This window comes from Pimephales promelas, chromosome 9, assembly GCF_988280905.1.
Source record: "Pimephales promelas chromosome 9, fPimPro1.hap1.1, whole genome shotgun sequence".
NCBI classification, from domain to species: domain Eukaryota; kingdom Metazoa; phylum Chordata; class Actinopteri; order Cypriniformes; family Leuciscidae; genus Pimephales; species Pimephales promelas.
The window spans coordinates 22,737,750-22,758,263 of record NC_142777.1 but is presented as its reverse complement, the minus strand read 5'-3'; the positions used below and the strand labels follow the sequence as shown (position 1 = coordinate 22,758,263).

General features: G+C 37.2%; 2 protein-coding genes across 2 annotated transcripts in view; one reads left to right on the top strand and one right to left on the bottom strand.

Annotated features, from left to right (window-relative positions):
• The window catches only part of zdhhc9 (zDHHC palmitoyltransferase 9), a 24,061-nt gene extending 11,577 nt beyond the window's left edge, over window positions 1-12,484 (top strand). Inside the window, exons 3-9 of the mRNA XM_039664677.2 lie at window positions 384-542; window positions 2,815-2,952; window positions 6,770-6,818; window positions 7,089-7,191; window positions 8,919-9,022; window positions 9,220-9,328; window positions 10,389-12,484. Of these exons, the coding sequence (XP_039520611.1) occupies window positions 384-542; window positions 2,815-2,952; window positions 6,770-6,818; window positions 7,089-7,191; window positions 8,919-9,022; window positions 9,220-9,328; window positions 10,389-10,556 (830 nt within the window). The 3' untranslated portion in view covers window positions 10,557-12,484. The remainder of the gene's footprint in view (window positions 1-383; window positions 543-2,814; window positions 2,953-6,769; window positions 6,819-7,088; window positions 7,192-8,918; window positions 9,023-9,219; window positions 9,329-10,388) is intronic.
• On the bottom strand, window positions 12,240-20,514 carry sash3 (SAM and SH3 domain containing 3). Its single transcript, XM_039664676.2, has 8 exons — window positions 20,243-20,514; window positions 17,766-17,858; window positions 15,758-15,892; window positions 15,105-15,249; window positions 14,868-15,019; window positions 13,869-14,078; window positions 13,617-13,761; window positions 12,240-13,521 (listed from the first exon to the last, which is right to left on the bottom strand). The coding sequence occupies exons 1-8, from the start codon at window positions 20,303-20,305 to the stop codon at window positions 13,298-13,300; spliced, it is 1,167 nt and encodes a 388-aa protein (XP_039520610.1). The 5' UTR covers window positions 20,306-20,514; the 3' UTR covers window positions 12,240-13,297.

The following is a 20,514-nucleotide window of genomic DNA, read 5'->3' as shown; positions in this document are numbered from 1 at the left end:
AAAAGTTTTCATTTTGTTTTGTGTTAATATGGACAGCCCCAGTGCCGATAGCCTCATGGGCAGTGTGCCGTCATGTATCGCTGTTGCGCTTCGGATGCAAAAGGAATTTCGCTTCCTTTTTTTTTTATATTCGCATTGAGCTCATTACTCTAAGAAGAGCATTTTAATCTATTTCATCTTAACATTTAACTTTTGTGCAAAAATCATTATGCTTTAACTGTTGTATTTGAGGGTGACCTATTCCTATAAAGTGTTTTGTGTCATTAGTCATACCAGCTGTAGTGCCCTTGAGCCTTGTGAGTCCTCCATCAGTGGCTGTGCTGTGTGTCATGCATATGGAGCGCTTCACTGCCACGTTTATTGTTTCTACCCAACTCTTGCAGAAGCGGCCAATGGGAACGTCTTGGCTGGACAGCGGCCTCCGCCTCGCATCAAGAATGTGCAAATTAACAACCAGATCGTCAAGCTGAAGTACTGCTACACCTGCAAGATCTTCAGACCCCCTCGTGCTTCCCACTGCAGCATCTGTGACAACTGTGTGGGTGAGTGATTGAAACATTAACCCTTTGTACTTCAGCTATGAATTGTACCCCAAATAGTGTGTGTGTTTTTATGGAAGCAAAATAATGACAAATGTTTTTGAAACAAAAAAGCTTGTTGAATTCAATCTGTGAAAATTTCAATTCAAAACATTTCACACCAGTTTTCATTATTAAAAATCCATATTCACCTTTCAGATTTCACTTCAAAAATGTTAATTCTGTTTAAAAATACAGGTTGTAATATTCGGTCCAATTTATTTGAACCAAATTTGGGTTGTAATTTGGGTTGCAAGCGACTGTTGGTGAAGAAAAATATAGAGCAATTGGTGAGAGACTCATTCATTCATAAAAATGGAATTACAGAAATAGAGCAAGCAGTAAGTATTTGTGATGACTACTAGGGCCAGTATATGAAAAGCTGATAAAGACACAAAAGCTGTGTTTACATCAAGTATTCACAGTTACTTTTATACATGTATACAGCTTTCTCTACTGTGAACGATATTATGTTATTCCCCAATGCTGATGTACAGATCAAACGTTAAATCTGAGGTAGTAGACATTATATTTCTTTTGGTTGTTTAGTTTTCTTAACTTTATATTGCGATGCTGTGCTGCAGAACTGGGGATTCCCTCAATACATCACTCTCCAGGATTCCCTTGCGGTCAGGACACTTAATGCTTAATGGACTAATACAGTGATGTAAGACCCAACTCGCACCTTATTGGGGATGTAGCTAGGGTACTAGACATAGGAACAGGCAAGTGGACAAAGTTTCAAGATAAGCGTTTTTGAGTGAAAAACTGGCATAAAGTTGGCTTGACACTGATATTCGCATATTGGGACTGTCTCTAAAGTTACATACGACATTGGTACACACGGGATATTCAATCATGTTAAATATAAAACCATGTTTCAGTCCATAAAAATGCAAGCCCTAAAAATACAATGTTGTGCAATTCACACGCTTTTTGTTTCAAAAACATTTGTCATAATTTAAATTCCATATGCTTTTTTTCTAAATGACTGAATTTTGCTATAAATGCTATAAATGCTGCTCTTTAGAATTTTCTGATCATCAAAAACATTATGATCAGACAAATATTGATAATAATACTACATTTTTCTTGAGCACCAAATCAGCATATTAGAATAATTTCTTTAGTGACACTAAAAAATGTAGTTTTGCATTCGCACACAGGTCTCACCATCATGAGTCCATCTGTGATAACATGAAGAAACAAAAAAACTGAGACAGACTAAATCCAGAAGAACTGCAGCAACGTCTCTAAGACGCTTGAAGAAACCGACCTGCAAAGCTACCTGAAAAACTATGTTCAAGTGTACCTGGACAAAAGCTGTTTTAAACGCAAAGGGTGGTAACACCAAAATATTGATTTAATTTAGTTAATAGAAGGCAATTGATAAAATAAAATCTATTTATCATTTTTTTTTTTTGCAAGCATCCTCAGTTTACAGCATTTCTACACAAGTGCCTAAAACTTTACTCAGTATTGCAGATTTTCAGGTAAGTTTCTTCAAGTGTCCTGGAGACTTTGCCACAGTTGTTTTGGATATTTAGTCTGTCTCAGTTTCTTCATGTAATCAAAGATGACTCATGATGGTGAGATCAGATCTTTGTGTGGATCATACCGGCTGTTGTCAGACTTCTTGGGCATACAAAAATCTCACTGAATTATTAAAATTAATGGCAGAAGAAATGTTTGGAAATGTAAACTGATATTTCCTGCTGACACACTACAGCAAAATATATAAATAACTGGCTTATCTTGTGTGAAAATACTAATGTGACTAAGACTTTTGCACAGTACTGTGTATATATATATGTAATGCTAATTTCCTCTTTTTTACTATGTCTGCACACAAGAATTCTTACCTTTGATATAGTTGCACCAGTACGTGCCATTTGACACTCCAGTATAATAGTGAATTGTTGAGAGATGTGTCAGACAGCACACTCTATATTAGAGAGTTCACCGATGGCTCAGTTTTGCTCTCTTTGCACAGTCATCCTGAACACAGGGCCATTTGTTTGGGCCGCCTGCACCTGCTGCACATACAATCTCTGGTTTGGTACCGTCTCCTGATATTTTTAGTAGCTAAAAAAAATAAAATGAATAGCTAAAAATAGCTGCCCATCTCTGTTAGAGGATCCACAATCAGAATGTAGAAACTGACTTTCAGGCTTTCACAAATTGGTATGAGAAATTTAGTTTGTAAAGTCTCAAGGTTCTGTGTGTCTTCCCTCAGACCGGTTTGACCATCATTGTCCCTGGGTCGGAAACTGCGTAGGAAAGAGGAATTACCGATATTTCTACCTGTTTACACTCTCGCTGTCTCTACTCACCATCTATATCTTTGCCTTCGACATCGTTCATGTGGTTCTACGTGAGTATCACAGCAAGAAAATGTGTTTGTGTGTGAGTGTATAGGTGCACTAATGTATCTTTAGTGTAAACATCCAAAAACAGATCAGGCGCAGACAATTGGAACGCCAACATAAGAAAACTGGACTCACTGTACACCAATAAGCTTACAAGTATCACAGCCATCATTATAGATCAGCGCTCACATCAGCTCGCACAGCTTTTTATTCTGGGATCATTCACTCTGGATCCTCCAACCCCCGGACTCTGTTTGCCACAGTTAATAAATTACTCAAACCTATTGACAATATCACTCATTTATTCTTCATCATGGACAAATGCAATAATTTCATCGACTTCTTTAAATACAAAATTGACAGCATTCATCAAGAACTCTGCGTGAACATTTCTCCCAGAATCTGACTCGTCCACTCCATTTCGCATCATTCTCCCCTCCTTATCAGTCATTACAGAAACCGATCTCACTGACCACTTCAACAAAATCCACCTCACAACCTTCCCACTGGACCCCATTCCATCTGCACTGGTCAAGCACTGCCTCCCCCGCCTCAGCCCTCTCATCATGGCTATCATCAACTCCTCTCTCACCTCTGGAACAGTTCCTTCTTCCCTCAAAGTTGCTGCCGTCACACCAGTACTTTAAAAACCTGGCCTGGATCCTGACAACCCCAACAACTTCCACCCCATCTCTAACCTACCTTTCCCGTCTAAAATCCTAAAACGCTCAGTCGCCTTTCAATTAAAACGCCTCCAATCAGCTCTACGAAACCTTTAAGTCTGGATTCCGCACTACTGAAAATACACTACTCAAAATAAAATGACCTCCTTCTCACCTCTGACTCTGGTTCCCTCTCCATTCTCCTCCTACTTGACCTATCTGCCTCCTTTTGACCACTCCATCCTGTTACAACGCCTACAACATCTTGGAATCTTTGTCTTGGCTCTCTCCTGGTTCACCTGCCTTACCAACAGATCTCAATTTATATCCATCAACAACTGTATGTCTCACACCATACCTGTCAATCACGGAGTCCCTCAAGGCTCGGTGCTTGGTCCCCTTCTGTTTATCCTGTACATGCTTCCCCTTGGACTAATCATTCATAATCATGGATTAAAATTCTATAGTTACGCAGACGACACACAACTATACCTCAGTACCAGATCCATCACTCCTGCCACAGTATTAATCATCACAACCTGCCTTTCTGCAATAAAATCCTGGATGAATGCCAACTTCCTTAAACTCAATTGCAATAAATCCAAAATCATCATCATTGGTCTCAAATCACTCCTCCCCTCCTCCCAAGACTTCACTCTCTCCGTCGATGGCCATACAGTTACCACCTCTCCCCAGATCCGAAATCTTGGTTTCATTTTTGTGCCCACACTCACATTTAAGCCCCATATCCATCATAACACCAAAAGTGCCTTTTCCACCTATGTAATATTGCTCGTCTACGCCCTACCCTCTCCACATCTGCTGCAGAAACTCTCATCCATGCATTCATTACATCAAGACTCGACTACTGCAATAGTCTCCTATATGGTCTCCCATCCTCTGATATAAAAAAACTGCATTGCGTTCAAAACTCCACTGCCCGCCTCCTCACCCACACCCGCTCCAGAGACCACATTCCCCCGTCCTTCAACAGCTTCACTGGCTCCCTGTACAACAGCACATCCATTACAAAGTTCTGCTCATCACTTACAAAGCCCTCAATAACTTGGCACCTCCATATCCCACAGACCTATTACAGCATCATCGCCGCCCCTCCGGACGCTTCCGCTATGCCGACTTGGACCTTCTCAACACCGAACTTTGGGGGACCGAGCATTCGCCATCACTGCCCTTACCCTTTGGAACTCACTCCCCATCCAGATCAGCAACTCGGACTCACTGACCACCTACAAAAAACTGCTTAAAACCCTCCTTTTTTAGCTCGCCTAGTGCTAAAATTAGCACTCTCATCATTGTTTGTTTGTTTCATTTGTAAAGCGTATTTGAGTTCATTGGAAAGCGCTATATAAGACTATTGTAGTATTATAATTCAATTTTCATGTTATCGATAACCATTTAAAATGCACAGACTGATTTAATAATCGAGGTTTCTGGGAAAACAAGTGCCTTTAAGCGACACTCAATGTGTACTCGAATGCTGTTCTCTCAGGTGTGATTCAGTGCGGCAGCATTTAGGATATTGGAAGAGCCTTTATGCTCTTGTAAACATTTGCTCTCTTTGATCTTCTCAAAGTGCATCATAGCCTGCAAGGATGAGAGAGCAGCAGAATTCACATTAATTGCCTGGACAATTTGCTCTGAGCCTCTGATCTCAATATCAAAGTAAAACGCATCATAACTGTATAGACAGAGATATCACATTTACTTTAAACAAAATGCCTGTGCCTTCGAAAAGCTGCTTTTCGTGTCAACATTGCCATAGCAACAAGAAACTTTTGTGTCTTGTCAAAGAAAGCCTTACTCGCACATCATCATGTAGACATCGCAACCCAACAAAATGAGATCTCTCTTTTTATTATAAAAAACAAAGCTGTCTACATTGTAAACACATGTTGTCTGTTTCTATTTTGACTCTAGTGAGGCCAATCACTTTATTTCCCCGATCCACTTGAAATCCCCCCCCCCCCCCACACACACACACACACACAAATATCAAATGTGCTTTTTTATTTTTCATTATGTTTTTAAATCAGTTCTGTCCTTTCATCGAATCCAGCTTGTGCTGTTTCCAATGCCTGGCCTGTTAAATTAAATAATTTTATCTAATATAATTCTTACCTATGTATCTGCAGTCCTCGGTCTCTTCCGTTGTGGACACAGTAGGTTACTCCAACTCCAGTTGTATTTGCGCTGCATACGAGGCACTTTTTAATATGAATATAAGCTGGTGTATTTAAAGGTTTACAGTTATTGTGCAGGTTAAGATATACACCGCCTCTTTCAATCTGTCTTTAATTTAATTTGGAATTTCAGATTGAGGTGTTTAATTGAACACTTCATCGTATTTATTAAAGTAATAGTTAGCTGAAAACTAATACTTATGTTATTATTAACTCACCCTCATGTCATTCCGATCCGGTATGCTTTTATTTTCCCTGTGCAACACAAAAATAGAATTTTTAAATAATCTTCACAACATATTTTTCAAGATCCAAATTTTTTTTTTGGAACACTGCAAATGACCCTAAAATGTGCTCCGTATTATACAAGTCTCCTGAGGCCATATGATTGCTTTGTATGATGCACAGAACGATATTTAAGTTTGAATTGCACGTTGGACAAGCGTCATTGGTTCTCAATTATCAAATAACCAAATGTCATCATGCCAAACCTTCACCATAGGTGTCATATTCAATTTGAGAGCTACTGAGTGGGTTAATACATTAGTGAATAATGACATGCATTTTGTTATGTTTCTTACCTAAATTCCTAGATACTGTATATTTATGCAACAGGCTACCCTCTGATGCTTTTTTAAATTATGTATTTTATCCTTTTAGTTTGCTAGCCTGTGATGGTTATTATGAATAATGACAAATATTTCATTTTTGGGTAAACTATTACTTCATCACATTATGAGGCTGAACGCAAACGTGGCTACTGTGGTTGATAAGGTGAATGTAAAAGAATAATGCAAACTTCTCAGCACTGGCAGAGTGTGGGTGGATGTGAAAATCTTCTGAACATGTAGTGATAGGAGAGAGAAGCTGTGAGATGCTGAGACCTCTGATGCAGAGAGTTACTGCTTGCAATGCATGCATGGATACATGTAGATAAATACAATTTGTGTGTTTTATAGGATCTGTGGACTCAGGATTTGTGAATACCCTTAAAGAAACACCTGGAACATATCCTTTCATTTTAGCTCCAGAGCCACTAAATGAAGACTTGAAAACAAAATGAGCTCCTCATAAACCTGCCATGTTTTGAATGATTTATAAAGCTAAACATAGTGTTTGTGTACTATCTGTGTAACAGTTGAACAGGCACATAGCACATATATTTTGTTCAAAAACCTTTTGTATTGCTGCACAAAGATAGTTCAAAGTTCAAACACATTTTTTTCAGCATTTTGTTGATATTTTTGAGAATGATGTGTCCTTGACTCCCCGTTGCACTGTGTTGGAGGTTCTGGTGTGTTTTTTCACCCTCTGGTCTGTGGTGGGATTGACTGGCTTCCATACCTACTTGATCTCCCTCAACCAGACCACCAATGAAGATGTAAGTCTGTTTCTCACCTGTCTGTTCCAAAGTCTATTGTCGGTTCTTGACTCCTGCTGCTGTCACATGGTTGGAAAGATAAACACATGCCCTAGAGCATTTCAGCACACTAGATCCAGCAGTCACCTTGGCAACAGTGCCTTCTCTGTGATAAGGAAGCACAGAGAACATCTCAACACGAGTTTTATGTACAGTATATACAGTATTTATGGCACTGTTTATGAACAGGGTACACAGTGGTGTGGTGTCCCATTACATTTTTAAAGCACTTGAGGCACAAATCCCTTGTTTTTTTGTTTGCTGTTAGATAAGCTATTATGTAACATAAGATTACCCTTGCATGAAAAGAAGCTTTAAATGCATCAGATGTCTATGCACATCATAATATGACATTTCTGGCCACCTGATTTCTTTACTTTTGTGACTATCCAAACTGTTGAAGTGATATTTAACTCATTGTCGTAAAAAATATTTCTGTTATCTTTTTAAAGCTCATTTTAATTATGAACTATTAATTAATGAAAACTATTAAATAAAATAAAGAAAAATAAAATACAAATATGACCTGATTTCAAATTTGAGTCCTACATTTTACCGTTACCACATAACTTTCCTTATTATTGGAATGTAATCTTAATATTCTACGTCTAATGGTTTAAAATTTATTCTAATTATACATTTTACAACCTGGTTACATAAGCTTAATGTTAATTTTCTGGAAAAGCACAAAAAGCAGGCTTTATTAAGGATATTTAGTTGCAAAGTCACAATCCTTTAGTAATGGGTGCAAAAATTCCAAACCTCAGAAAAAAAAAATTATAATTAAAAATGATTATTTATTTAAAAGTTATTCAAATCAACATTTTCTAAAGCATCTCCTTTTGGTGATCATTTTATAAAAAGAAAATAAAAAATGACGTTTCACGTCCTGTTGTGTACCCTATTCATGAAAAATATCTACAACGTATGCTCAACCAAATTCATATAGTGAACAAACACACACATATATAAATTGCATATATAATACTTAGATTCCCTGCAGCAGTTTGAGTGCTCTGATTTAGTTTCGCATAATCTGTAGTTCTGTGGCATTTTCACACTTAGCCCTAATGATTAATTTAAAATGTTTTCTTGCCACATTTGCCCTCTGGCCATTCTTTTCCTGTTAACGAGGAGTAAAAAAAAGAGTGAGAAAGGGCTTCAGAGAAGGATGGAAGTGCTGCAAGTAATATGATGTTGCATGATGGCTGTTCGCCTTTGATTATGAATAAATTGGTTCCTTCTTATAATAGATTTATCAATACCTGCAGATAAAATTCAGATACAACTAAACTACATACTGAAACCTGAAGCTGGTAACATTTCCAATGGGGAATACCATGCATGAAACGTTTTTTATTTTTTTTATTTTTTAGATTTGCCTGTAATGCATACATGCATTTCTATCTAGGAGCAGATGAAACAGTAACAGTATGACTTTTCAAGATGAAGAACCTTGAAGTGCTTGACTAGATCAAATGAGATCCACAGGGAAGGAATGGCTAGAACTGAAACAGCACATTTGAATAAAGGATAATAAATAAGAGATTATTTCTTATCCAGCCTCATTTGCATGGTCGCTTTAAAACATAAAACATCAGAGTGAAGATCCAGTTGAAGGTTGAATCAGAATGAGACAGTAGTTCTGACGTTGTGCTGGTTTTAAGTTCTTCATCTCTTCTGCATAGATCAAAGGTTCGTGGTCGGGAAAGAACCGTGTGCAGAACCCCTACAGTCACAAGAACATCTTTAAGAACTGCTGTGAGGTTCTTTGCGGCCCTGCTTACCCCAGGTAGGAAGATTACAGTAGTTTTGCTTGTATACAGTGGCTCTAAAAAGTATTTTGGTACTTTGGATGTCATTGCATTAGATATGCCTTTACTAGTAATTTTAGATTTAAAAAAAAGCTCCAGCATTTCTTTGCAGATGCTACATGGTTTGTGCCACTACTAGACTCAGGGTTATACATCTGTCTTTCTCTCTTTCCAGTGTGTTGGACAGAAGAGGTGTGATGCTGGAAGACTCGTCTAGCCCCGCCCCTTCTGATGCGTCTCCTGCTCCTACCGATAAGAGCAGCAACCCTGTTCCACAAACCACAGTAAGACATTTTTTATGAGTGTGTGAGCGAACAAGCCAGTGCACATTAGGCAGAAATGTTGAGTAGTGAGTCTGCAAGAAATATCCTAAATCAATTACCCTAAGAGCTGGGAGGGTTAGAAGGTGAGGGAAAAGAACCAAGTGGAGTAAATGAATGCATTAAGTGGTTTTAGCTTGATGTGGCTTTCATAGGGCTGATAGGCATAGTGCTGAAGTTTGCACAGCTCTGCCATGTTCATTATATTGGTAAAGACCCTAAAATAGATCAGTAAAAATGTAAATATGTTTGGTCAGATGGATCAGGGTTCCCATGATGAATATAAAAAAAAAACATCAGGGACATCATTTTAAACATGTTATTTCTAACCATTTCTTCTATATATTTTTCTAGTTATGTTTGGGTCTAAAATATTTAATTGGCTAGAAATTGCTTTTTGTTAGTGCAGTCTGTATATAAGGATTATTTTTCATAAGATAAGCATTTTCTAACTTTTAAAAACAAAAGTTAATGTTAACACCTAACGTTACCCCCATAGAACCATTTTGACTGATTTGTTTCCTTTTAACCTTTATTATAGTGAAGAAAATTCAGAATTATCATCAACTATTATGACGATTCACTTAGAATCAAGTAGTTTCTTCTCTCTTTAAAAGGGTTTCCAAAGTATAAATCCTATTCATTGGTTTTTAATGATAACTTATAAACTGTTAAAGACAGACCTACTATGAGGGAGCTATGAGTGTGTTAATTGATAGCATATGTTTCAAACCATCACATTATATATATATATATATATATATATATATATATATATATAGATAGATAGATATATATATAGTGATATAATGATATTGATAATGGTAATGATATGATGAGGTGGGCACAGTTGCACTCTTTTAGCCACTCTGTCTTTACAAAATCCTTCCAAGTTCCCTCTGAAACCTGTTTAAGTACCTACTTGTGTACATTTAACCCTGGTTAAGAACAATGGCACTCACTCATTCACATTGATGTGAATATCACTCTTCAATTGATAACGGTGTGTTTGCACTTCCTGCAGAAATCCTCAGCTCCCCTAATTCCCAATGAGCACACCCCTGATGAAGCCAAACCTGGCATTGGTTCAGGCACCCAGAAAAGCGCCACCTCCCCTAAAGATGAGAAACCCCCCTCGCCAACTTCCCCCAATGCCGTCTCCCCTGGGGTCATCAAAGAGTCGACCCACTAGCTTTGGCTGCGTTGTCTAGACTTCTCTCAAACTTCTGAATGTGCTCACATGAAGGAACACATACAGAAAAACTGTTTTGACTCTGACTTTCAAAACGGTGGCCTATGTTCTCTGATACTCTTTCGCAGAGCGTGTTATCCTGCCTGGATCCTGCGCTAGCACTCGAGACTAGATCTGGAGGTCTTGAGACTCTCATCTCTGAATCACAGCATGATGAAGCTCACAATGAGGCAAATGAGGAGCCATAGACTGAATCAGAGTAGAATAGGCTACACCTAAATGTAATGAGGACATTATTTCCCTTGAAAGAGCTTGTGAAATGATCAGTTGTTTTTTTCAGTGTCATTACCCGTTCCTGTATAGCCTGCCTCTATTATTCCTAACCATTTGTGTGCCATGTAAAACCCATAACTTGCTTCTATAGTAGTTTGTGAAAAATGCCCTTTGGATTAGACTTTTTTTTTTTTCAAAGTGTGATAAGGAAAAGTGCTTTAGTCATAAACGGCCCAACAAAACCGCTTTATTCTGTTGATGGGGTCATTTGGATCAGCTTAGTAAGTCAGTCAGTTATAAATGGGATAAATGGGATTTAACTCAGAAAGTTAAGCTCAGACTTGATTTTACAATCAGCATGGATGGTAGAAAGCAGAGGCCGTCAGATGTATGTGCCAGTGAGTACAGGCCGATTTGCATCAGTAAGAGTGCCTTATCTATGCTCTACCATTACATCTACAGAAGACTCCATAATACTACTCATACAAGTCAGTGTCATTTTTATACAATGCTAATGATCTGTCAGAACGCAAAAAAGCCATGGAGTTAATGTACATATTTTAAAAGTAAATGAGAAGCTGCAAATTCCCTATATAAGTGGAAGACATTGTTAATACAATTATTTTGATCTTTAAGTTAATATTTTCCCTCCATATTGTCTTATTAGGGAGGTCTTTCCACAACCGCCTGACATTTGAGCACCATTTCCGGCTAGTTGACCAATCCATCTTCAGTGTCATTTAAGCATGCTCTTGCATTCAGTTGAGAAATATCTTTAAATTGTGCTTGTTTTTCTTTTTCCACACATTCTTTTATGGTAGCAAAACTTGCCCCAGTGTAGAAGCGAATGTGCAATGTAGTCACCTTTACTAATTTCACTGTAGTATTTTAATGGCCACTTGTAAGGGACACGTCTACAGACTTCAGGGACTAATATTTTTAACATGCGTTTCTCATCATATCCAGCTACACTGGGCAGTATTGTTAAGAAGTGAATTAAGGATTTGGAAAAGCCAGCTTAGAATGGTTCAGTGCCATCTTAAAGCATTTGGAAGTGTATGAACTGGAATATTTGTGAGATGCATTCATTAGTTTGTTAGTAACTCTACTGGTGTTGAAAAATGTGTTGAGGGTAAAAGGCTGTTATCGCAGGAAATGCAGTCCTACATAACTAACAGAATGTGCTTCTGATGTTTAATTTATAGCGAACGAATACAATGCTGTGAACAATTGTGATGATTGTTTACACTGTCTGCTAATGTGTATGGAAGATGTGAATATTAATTTGCTAGGCTGAATGTATTACTGAGTATATGGAAATGTGCTTAAAGTTAAGCTGAATCAATCCCACTAGTTTTTTTTTATTATCAAGAATTTTGTGTCATGCTAATTTACTAAATGAGGCACATAAATAATCAAAATCTTTAATGCAAAGTCAGTGTAATTTGTAAGTTTGGAATATTAGCAAATGATGGTCCGCTCTAGATATGTGGATGCGATGCATAATGTACACATTGTACGTCATCACGAATTGGGTTATGTTCAGTTTGCTTGGTAATAACACTGTGATCATGTATATGCTCATACTCTCCACTTTCTACTTTATGAATCTGTGTGTAAATGTATGTTCATTAAATTATATGGTATTATTACAATTTCTTCTTTGTGGTGTGGTTTCAAAATTTAGTTTTTTTTAAAAAGCAAACCCTGAAAGTACATGCATCAAAATAAGCAAGACAAACGGAACAGTAAAAAGGAAATACAGATATTGAATAAACAACAATAGCTTTGAAAACGAAATAAACCATATTATAACAAACATTACCACAAACAGGAACCAAAGTCATTGACCATAGAAGCAAAAGAATAATATGCAAATAGTAAACAATGCACCTTTCCTCTTTCATTCCTGGCAACAACAAAAAAATGAGTGCATTAATTGCGTATTGCTCTGTACATTCACTAGGCCAGAAACGGAAGAATAGTAGTCTATAAAATGCTACTTCATAGTTAAGGTATGAAGGTATGATGATGATGATGAAACTTCTCAGATGTTAGAGAATGTAATTTACCATAGATGTCTTGTATATTTAACCTTGTGAGTAAAATCAAAATTTGGGTCACCACAATGCTGCTTATTTTATGATGTAAGAACATTGCCTTGGGTTTAATCCATGGAATATTGCTTGGTGCAATGTCAGTTTTTCAAAATCCCTCAACAAATGTTGGTTCAGTTTGTTTTCAGAGCCTTTTGGAGATTTTGAATGTGGTGTCAGACGTTCTGAACTATAAAGTCAAAGAGAAAGACTACATTCATAGATGATAGTCCCTTCAAGACCTTTATGCCATCTTCTAAGTGGACCTATTGGCTTCTGTATGGGCTGTGCATGTGGTTGTGACACTCTCGGCCCATCATTGAGAGCTTAAACTTTTTAAAGAAGCAGGATCAAAAGAACTTTCTGGTGACTTCACTCTGTTTGATTCTCAGACCTTTCCTCCACCTTCATCCCCTCCAGCTGTTCCTGAACAGCATTGAGCTTTGTTTCTGTGTCCGGATCTGTTTCTGGCGCCGGTGGTTGGGATTCCACCTGGGGCTCCTCACATCCGTTTGCCAGATTCTCTGTGCTCTCGTAACAACCGGAGTCCCGTGGCATTTCAGTCTTTTGCTCCTCGGTATCAGATTCATCCTCCGCTGGAGAACAGAAAGGATGTTAGCACATTCAATCATAACTATGTTGGACACAATAAGGATAACCGTCTAGACTCGATGGCTCTACTTGGACGTACAGTCATGAAGCAGTTCTGTTGCTTTCAATATCTTCACCCGTTGCTCAGGGTCTGTAATGTTCAGCTCGTTCAGGTGAGACTCCTTCAGGCCGGTGAAGTCCTCCAAGCTCTGGAAGCCATGCATGGACAGGAGAGATCCCAGTTCCTGGACACACAGGGGTCAATCATAAGAAGTTAAAGAGCAGATCCTCTTGCACTATGATGAAATGGCATACAAATTTAAAAGAAAACAGCAATGAAATTTAGGCTTACGGTTAGGCCTATTCTCTCCAGAACTTCCTCCAAGGTTTTTGGTTTGGGTTTCTGGTGTCCGTGACTGTAGCACCGCTTCCTCTTTGGTGGCGTGTTCTCCTCTGGTAGTATTGTGACGTAGATGAATTTAAAGGAGCCCACTTTGTTATTGAGTTTACCAGTCCAGGTGCCTACTGGTGGCTTCTCGATAATCTGGATGATGTCTCCTTTCTGTGTTTTGAAAAAATATCAATGCACTGCATACAATATACTTTTTTTTTTTTTTTTACTTTCGCCCATGAAACAGAAAAAAAAAATTAGGATAATGGATTGGTTGCTATTTATCTTGTGATTGGGGACTGAAGTTTTCAACCTTCAAAAATGTTGTGCTATATTTTCTAAAAATATTAAATGTACGGGCCACTTTATACTTTTACATTTTAAAGCTTGAAGGCTTCAGTGCATTGTAATTAGAAAGGGGTATCCAGCACTATTTTTTTTTTCAAAGTTGTAAATAAAACATTATTGATGTATGTTTTAAATACAATAGAAAATAATATTCTATTATTATGAAAGTCTTTCTTCCTCAAAATGCCATTCATCGTGTTCCTTGCTTTTTCTTTGTATTCTTTGTGAAGTTTACTAGCAATTTCAGAATAAAAATCTACACAATTTTATTAACAGTCCCTCAAAATTACTCTTTTTGTGTTACACAGACAGCATGAAAATTGTATTTATATAGATTCTTTTAATCTATATAAATTTATACTTTATTTATATAGTGTATTTATATATCCATTACACAAGGATAATTCAATGCTTTTCATCAAATTAATCACAACGGATGCATAAAAAATATGAAGTGGATTGAAAATGTATTTAAAATGTATTAAAAACAAATAAGAAGAGAAGAATACATAAATAAATGACTAACAAATTTTTTGTTTTTGTATAAACTAATCTTTTATGTCTCCATTGTCTAAATATGTGTCCAAAAATAGCCCATTTTAAAAAGCTGACCTGTAGTTTGAGAGATTCCATGTCATATGGACTGGGGGTGAAGTCAGTGTGGACAAGGGCTCTGCCACAGAAGGGCCCTGTGTAGGTGCTGTCCTCCAGTCTCATACTGTCTCTCTGGCTGAAGCCACTGTCCAGACTCTGTCTGTCAGAACCTGCACATCAAGAGGGAAAAAAAATCAATCAGCCTTGTATGATATTGGTTTAGCCAAGATATTGTGCCGGTCTGACATATCTTACATCCAGAGAGCTGGCGTGAGAGAGGGGTGTGCATGGTGTCCTCTGAGCTGTTGGAGCACACAGATGTTCTGTTCCCAGCACTGAGATCTGGCATCCAGTCACTTGGAGACATGGGAGACATAGAGCCGTCCTCCCCACTCTCATTCTGAAATCAACAAATTTAACGATTTACAGTTTATTTTCTGACCTAACTTTAACCACTGGAAACACCCTGAGGTGCTGACAGTGTCAAATGTCCTGATTTCATCCACATGGGGGAGACATATTCAAGCTGTTATTAAGTGTTTGTTAGACTTAGATGATTGGTTAGAAAATTACTAGTAAAGAAAAGGAAAATAAATAAATAAATAAATCAAACAGACTATTTCTGGGACTGAGATATTTTAAAAGAATTTTACCACCGATTTTAAATGTGAATTTAAACATGGGAACTCGGTTCAGTTTTTAAGTTAATGCATAGGTATCATGAACCTTTAAATTTTATAGCATTTTCTACTCTAGTTTAAGGCTATTTTATAACTGCCAATTAAACACATCATTTATAAAATAATGTATATAATTTAATTTACATGGCAACTTGAAATGCTAAAAATAATTTAGCAATTGACATGAACCCAGGATGAATACATGCTGTAAAAGAATACATAACTCACCCCTTCCTCTGCAAGGGCTTTCTGTACCATCTTGGATGTTTTACGGGTCATTGTGCGAGATATGACATTTCTCCATTTCTTTCCGAGTTTTCCGTTACTTTTACCCGAATCCTCTGGTAATGGACTCTCAAACTTCTGTAAAAAATGTCACCCAAAAAAGATGCTTTTACTAATTGGCAATAGCTGTTTTACTGAGCACTTGCTCAGTTTAGCAACTAACTTTGTCTTATTGACTCATCAAACTTCCCCTTGTGTTGTCTAAAAAGAGCTACAATGCAGGCAATGAATAATTGTTGCTAGACTGGTTGTTCTGTGCACTATTTCCTGGCTCCGTGGTTAAAGAAACTGACACAGAACTCTGTTAACCGATTTGATTTACCTCAAGTGACTTGTTTTTAATTTCGGTTTGCAGTTCTTTGATGTGTTATTCATAACCCATTTCTAATGTGCCATGGTTCATCAGTGCCATGTTTGTCCTGGCTGAGCTGAATCAGCACATATTGTTTGTGGTATAACCACAGTAGAAGTAGTGTTAGTTTTAATGCGATGGGCCCCTGTTTTATGCAGGATTTCCAGTAAAGTTTGTGACGGTGGTTTTTGTGTCAGTGAGTCAATGTGGCTCCTCCTCTCTGAGCTCTATACCTCTAAATGTCAGAGGCTCATCCGTTTACTGCGTGAGGTCTGAGTTATCAAAGGCATAGACAGAAAACAAAAGTACCTGTCAGCGTCATGGGAATTTTACATCAGGCTGTTACATTATTACAGTCTGATTTGATTTAATACCTTAGCACCTCACTTAACTCCTCCACAGAAGGGTATTCCACACTGTTCGACACACTTTTCTCATCAAACAGACAATGCACATTCTTTTCACAACAGTATATATTATGTATTATTTATGTAAATGTGTTTATTATGATAAAATAGTATCTAATTTGATAGTGAAATATATACAATATTTTTCATTCGTTTGGAGATTTCTTCTTAAATAAGGTTTATTTGAATCATTCACCAAAGCATATGCTGTGAATGTTGCAGAATCAGTCTTCAGAATCTATTCTCTCTCAATTCAACCATTAATGCAACACAAATCAATTATGTTATACAACAGAAACGGATTAAGTAAACTTAAATGTTACATATATTTAAACAGATTGAACACAATCAAATTAAGTTTGGACAAAATGTGTAGCAATTGTGTTACTTAAGCTAATTTTCAGTAAGCAATTTGAAGCAGCAAAATTCATTTGTTTTAGTCATTTTTTTTATTCAAGCAGAGAGACTGCTTAGCCTTCTGTCTGCTTTTTAGAGTAGACAGTGGTATAATTTTAATAATATTTTATAAATATTTTATATGTTACTGTTCAAAACCTTTGGGTCAGTAAGATTAATTTTTTATCAAGTAAAAAAAATAAATACAATAGATTAATGTTTAAAATGTTGCTGTTTTGAGTAATGATGCTGAAAATTCAGCTTTGCCATCACAAAGCTGAATTTTCTGCATCATTACTCCAGTCTGTGGTCACATGATCACCTTCAGAAATCATTATAATATACTGATTTGAAGAAACGTTTCTTCAGGATACTTTGAATAGAAAGATCAAAAGAACAGCAAAATTTTAAACATTAATTTAAACATTAACTTAATTTATAAAATATTTATAAAATATTATTAAAATGATACCACTGTCTACGCTAAAAAGCAGACAGAAGGCTAAGCAGTCTCTCTGCTTGAATGGCTCATGAAAGAATGACATCCTGTCTAGATATTTTTAAAAGTGTGGTTTTAGAGATGAAGCAGTTATGAAAAAACATTCTAGCAGTTGAATATTAATGCTGACTGCAAAATGAGCACAGATTATTTTGATGCTGTTGTTTTTCTCCTCTAAACAACAGATATTGGTCAATTTGCACGGCTACACATTACATAATATTTATACCCAAAAGACAGGAGTGAGTTGGAGCTTGAGTACAGCAACTTCATCTCCATATAACAAACTGCACTTACAGATTCATCCAAGGTAGCCTCAGGGCTCACTATAGGTGACGATGGCTTTGGCTTCATAAAGTCTTTGAAGCTGCTGGATCTTTGCAGAGTCAGCTATGGAGACAGAACAGTTTCTCATCAGAGACTATTTAAAGTTAAAGTAATATTCAGATACAGACAGACGGACAGATAGATGGATGGATTGAGATATTTTGTCCTATGCATTCAACCATAAGGCCATTGGGTTGTGAGCAATAAAATGAAAATGTAAACAGCAGAGTCATGCAGCATTACGCTGATGAAATGTTATCTCAATGCATCATGAACAAATCCAGTTTAGTTTAACCGATACTGCAGCTCATGTTATAACGGCCATTAAATGCGATTGTATTTCCACAAGCAAATATCCTGATCAATATTTGAAAGCATTATCAAACCTCCAGAGCAACATTTGGGCAGAAAAATCCACAATATCTTTTTCAGATCCATAGACCAGATGTAATTATAAACATGACTCATGAGTGTTTTTTTTAGGGTGGAAAAGCCTTTGAATTGTCTATGAAAAATATATAAATAAATATAGCAATAACAATGTGCCAGTCTGTATCGGATCTGCCCATACTTCCTACTATAAAGGGACAAAAGTCACACTTAGCCTAATTAAGGGCCAACTGTATTATATTAACATTAAATAAATAAAAAAATATGATACACTTCTACTCTTAGTAACACTTTAATTCAATGGTCCACTAGACATTCTACTAAGTAGTAACTAACTTAGAAATTATGTAACTTACTTATTATTAACTTAACTTACTAGACTTTCTACTAATTAACTAAATGTCAACTAGCAGCCATTAGAGTATTAGTAAACTGTCTGGTTAATATCTGCTAACACTTTATTTTGATGGTACGCAACAGATTATAAGTAACTTTGCAAGTACATGTCATCTTTTTCAGGCCCTAACCCAACCAGTCTATTAATACTCTAATAACACTCTAATGAGAGTTTGTTGACATGTAGTCAGACTGTCGAAATAAAGTGTAACCATATTCTGTCATGGCATGGTGGGCCAAAGGTCATCATGGTCTGACTTTGGCACATGAGCCCTGGTTTGGACTTTGGACATTTCTAAACCATATGATAAAGTCATTATTTATCACATGATGTTCATTTATAGGCTAATATAGCCTACCTATGCATTTAAACTGTAAGATACATTGTTTTGCAAAGTGTGGCTTGTTAGAGTTGATTCATTCATAATTATGCACTTTTTTTTATAAATGATAAAATCATTCTTTTTTGTTTTTGTGGTTTTGTGGGCTGTTGTGCATACAATTGTTCTAATTTGACTCTAAACCTTTGACTGTGCCACTTAGCACAGGAAGTGGGCATGTCGCAGCCAATCCCTGCAGAGCTGTGCACTATCTAGACAACAGACTGCAATCTGCTAAACCAACCAAATGCAAGAAGAGATGGTTCAGCTGGTCAAAACCAGTAAAATGACAAGAGTTTGCTTCTTTGAAAGTCAATTAAATTAAAGTTACACTGTTGTGGAAAACATATGTCAACTTATTAACAAGCCTTCCCTATTAATTTCCCCAAAACTGTGACAACATTCTTCAGCATCATCATAACATGTTGAAATGTGTTTTTGACAGATCTCGACTGATTGACTGATTACTCATAATTTCTAAACCATGACCAAAGAGGAAACTGCAGCATTTTGAGATTATGTGGTGGTGACGTGTTTTCATTTACACCATTCCAATGAACTTCAACGTTATGCCACATCCTCTGGATAAGAATATAAGACTTTGGTTTTAAAAAATATAAACTAAAGACATCAAAGTAACGGTGATGCGCGACAGCAAGACTTTCCGATCTCGCTTTGCTTGGGTTACATGCATTTATGAAACACCTGCAGTTTCAGAGAGGAGAAATATCGAAACTGATTGGTTGTCACACGCAAGATGTGAATCAAATGGAAAATAAGAGTAATGCTAAAGAAGCAGTTAACCACTGAACGAGAAGAAGTTGAGTGTGAAGATGTACATAAGCGTCACTTTGAATTCAGGAGATGTGTTTGGATGCTTTGCTCTGATGAGATATGAACCGCTTCAGGATGTGTGCTGCGGTCTAATGTGTTTCTACAGGAACTGCTGCACAGCCATGCATAAACCCAGAACAATCATACAGTTTCAGTTCTTAATCTTCAAAATGACAGGTCTGAAGACAAACGGGACATATTACAATAGGACTACTATTCACATTGATGAATGAAAACATTTGAAAAATAACAAAAGCAACAAAAACACATGTGTTCTGCTCTGATGCATCTTTTCATTTACTTTTTGTGCGTAAACAGCTATTATGTGTGTTTGCATCTTCTTGGGAATGCAGACCTCCAGAGGGGTCCTCCAAGAACATCTTTTCTACTCTGGTTTCAACTCTTCAAAACTGGGCCGCACACGCAGATTAAGGCACAAAGTCTTACCTTCTTCTTTTGCACCTGAGCCTGCTCCTTTTCGGATGCGTTGGATGGTTTCCGCCGTAACATGTTGATCCAGCTGTGGGTGGGCAGTATTCTCCTGACTCTGAGGACCACAACTATAGATGTGGCGGTATGACACTCGACTGTGCTGAACTAACTCCTGTCTGTCTCACTGCCAAGGTGTTCCACTCAGAGAACGACAGAAGCCACCAGAGGAGGAAGAGACAGAAGAAAAGCTCTTCTCTGATCGCTGGAGTGGAGAACTAAACGCTTGA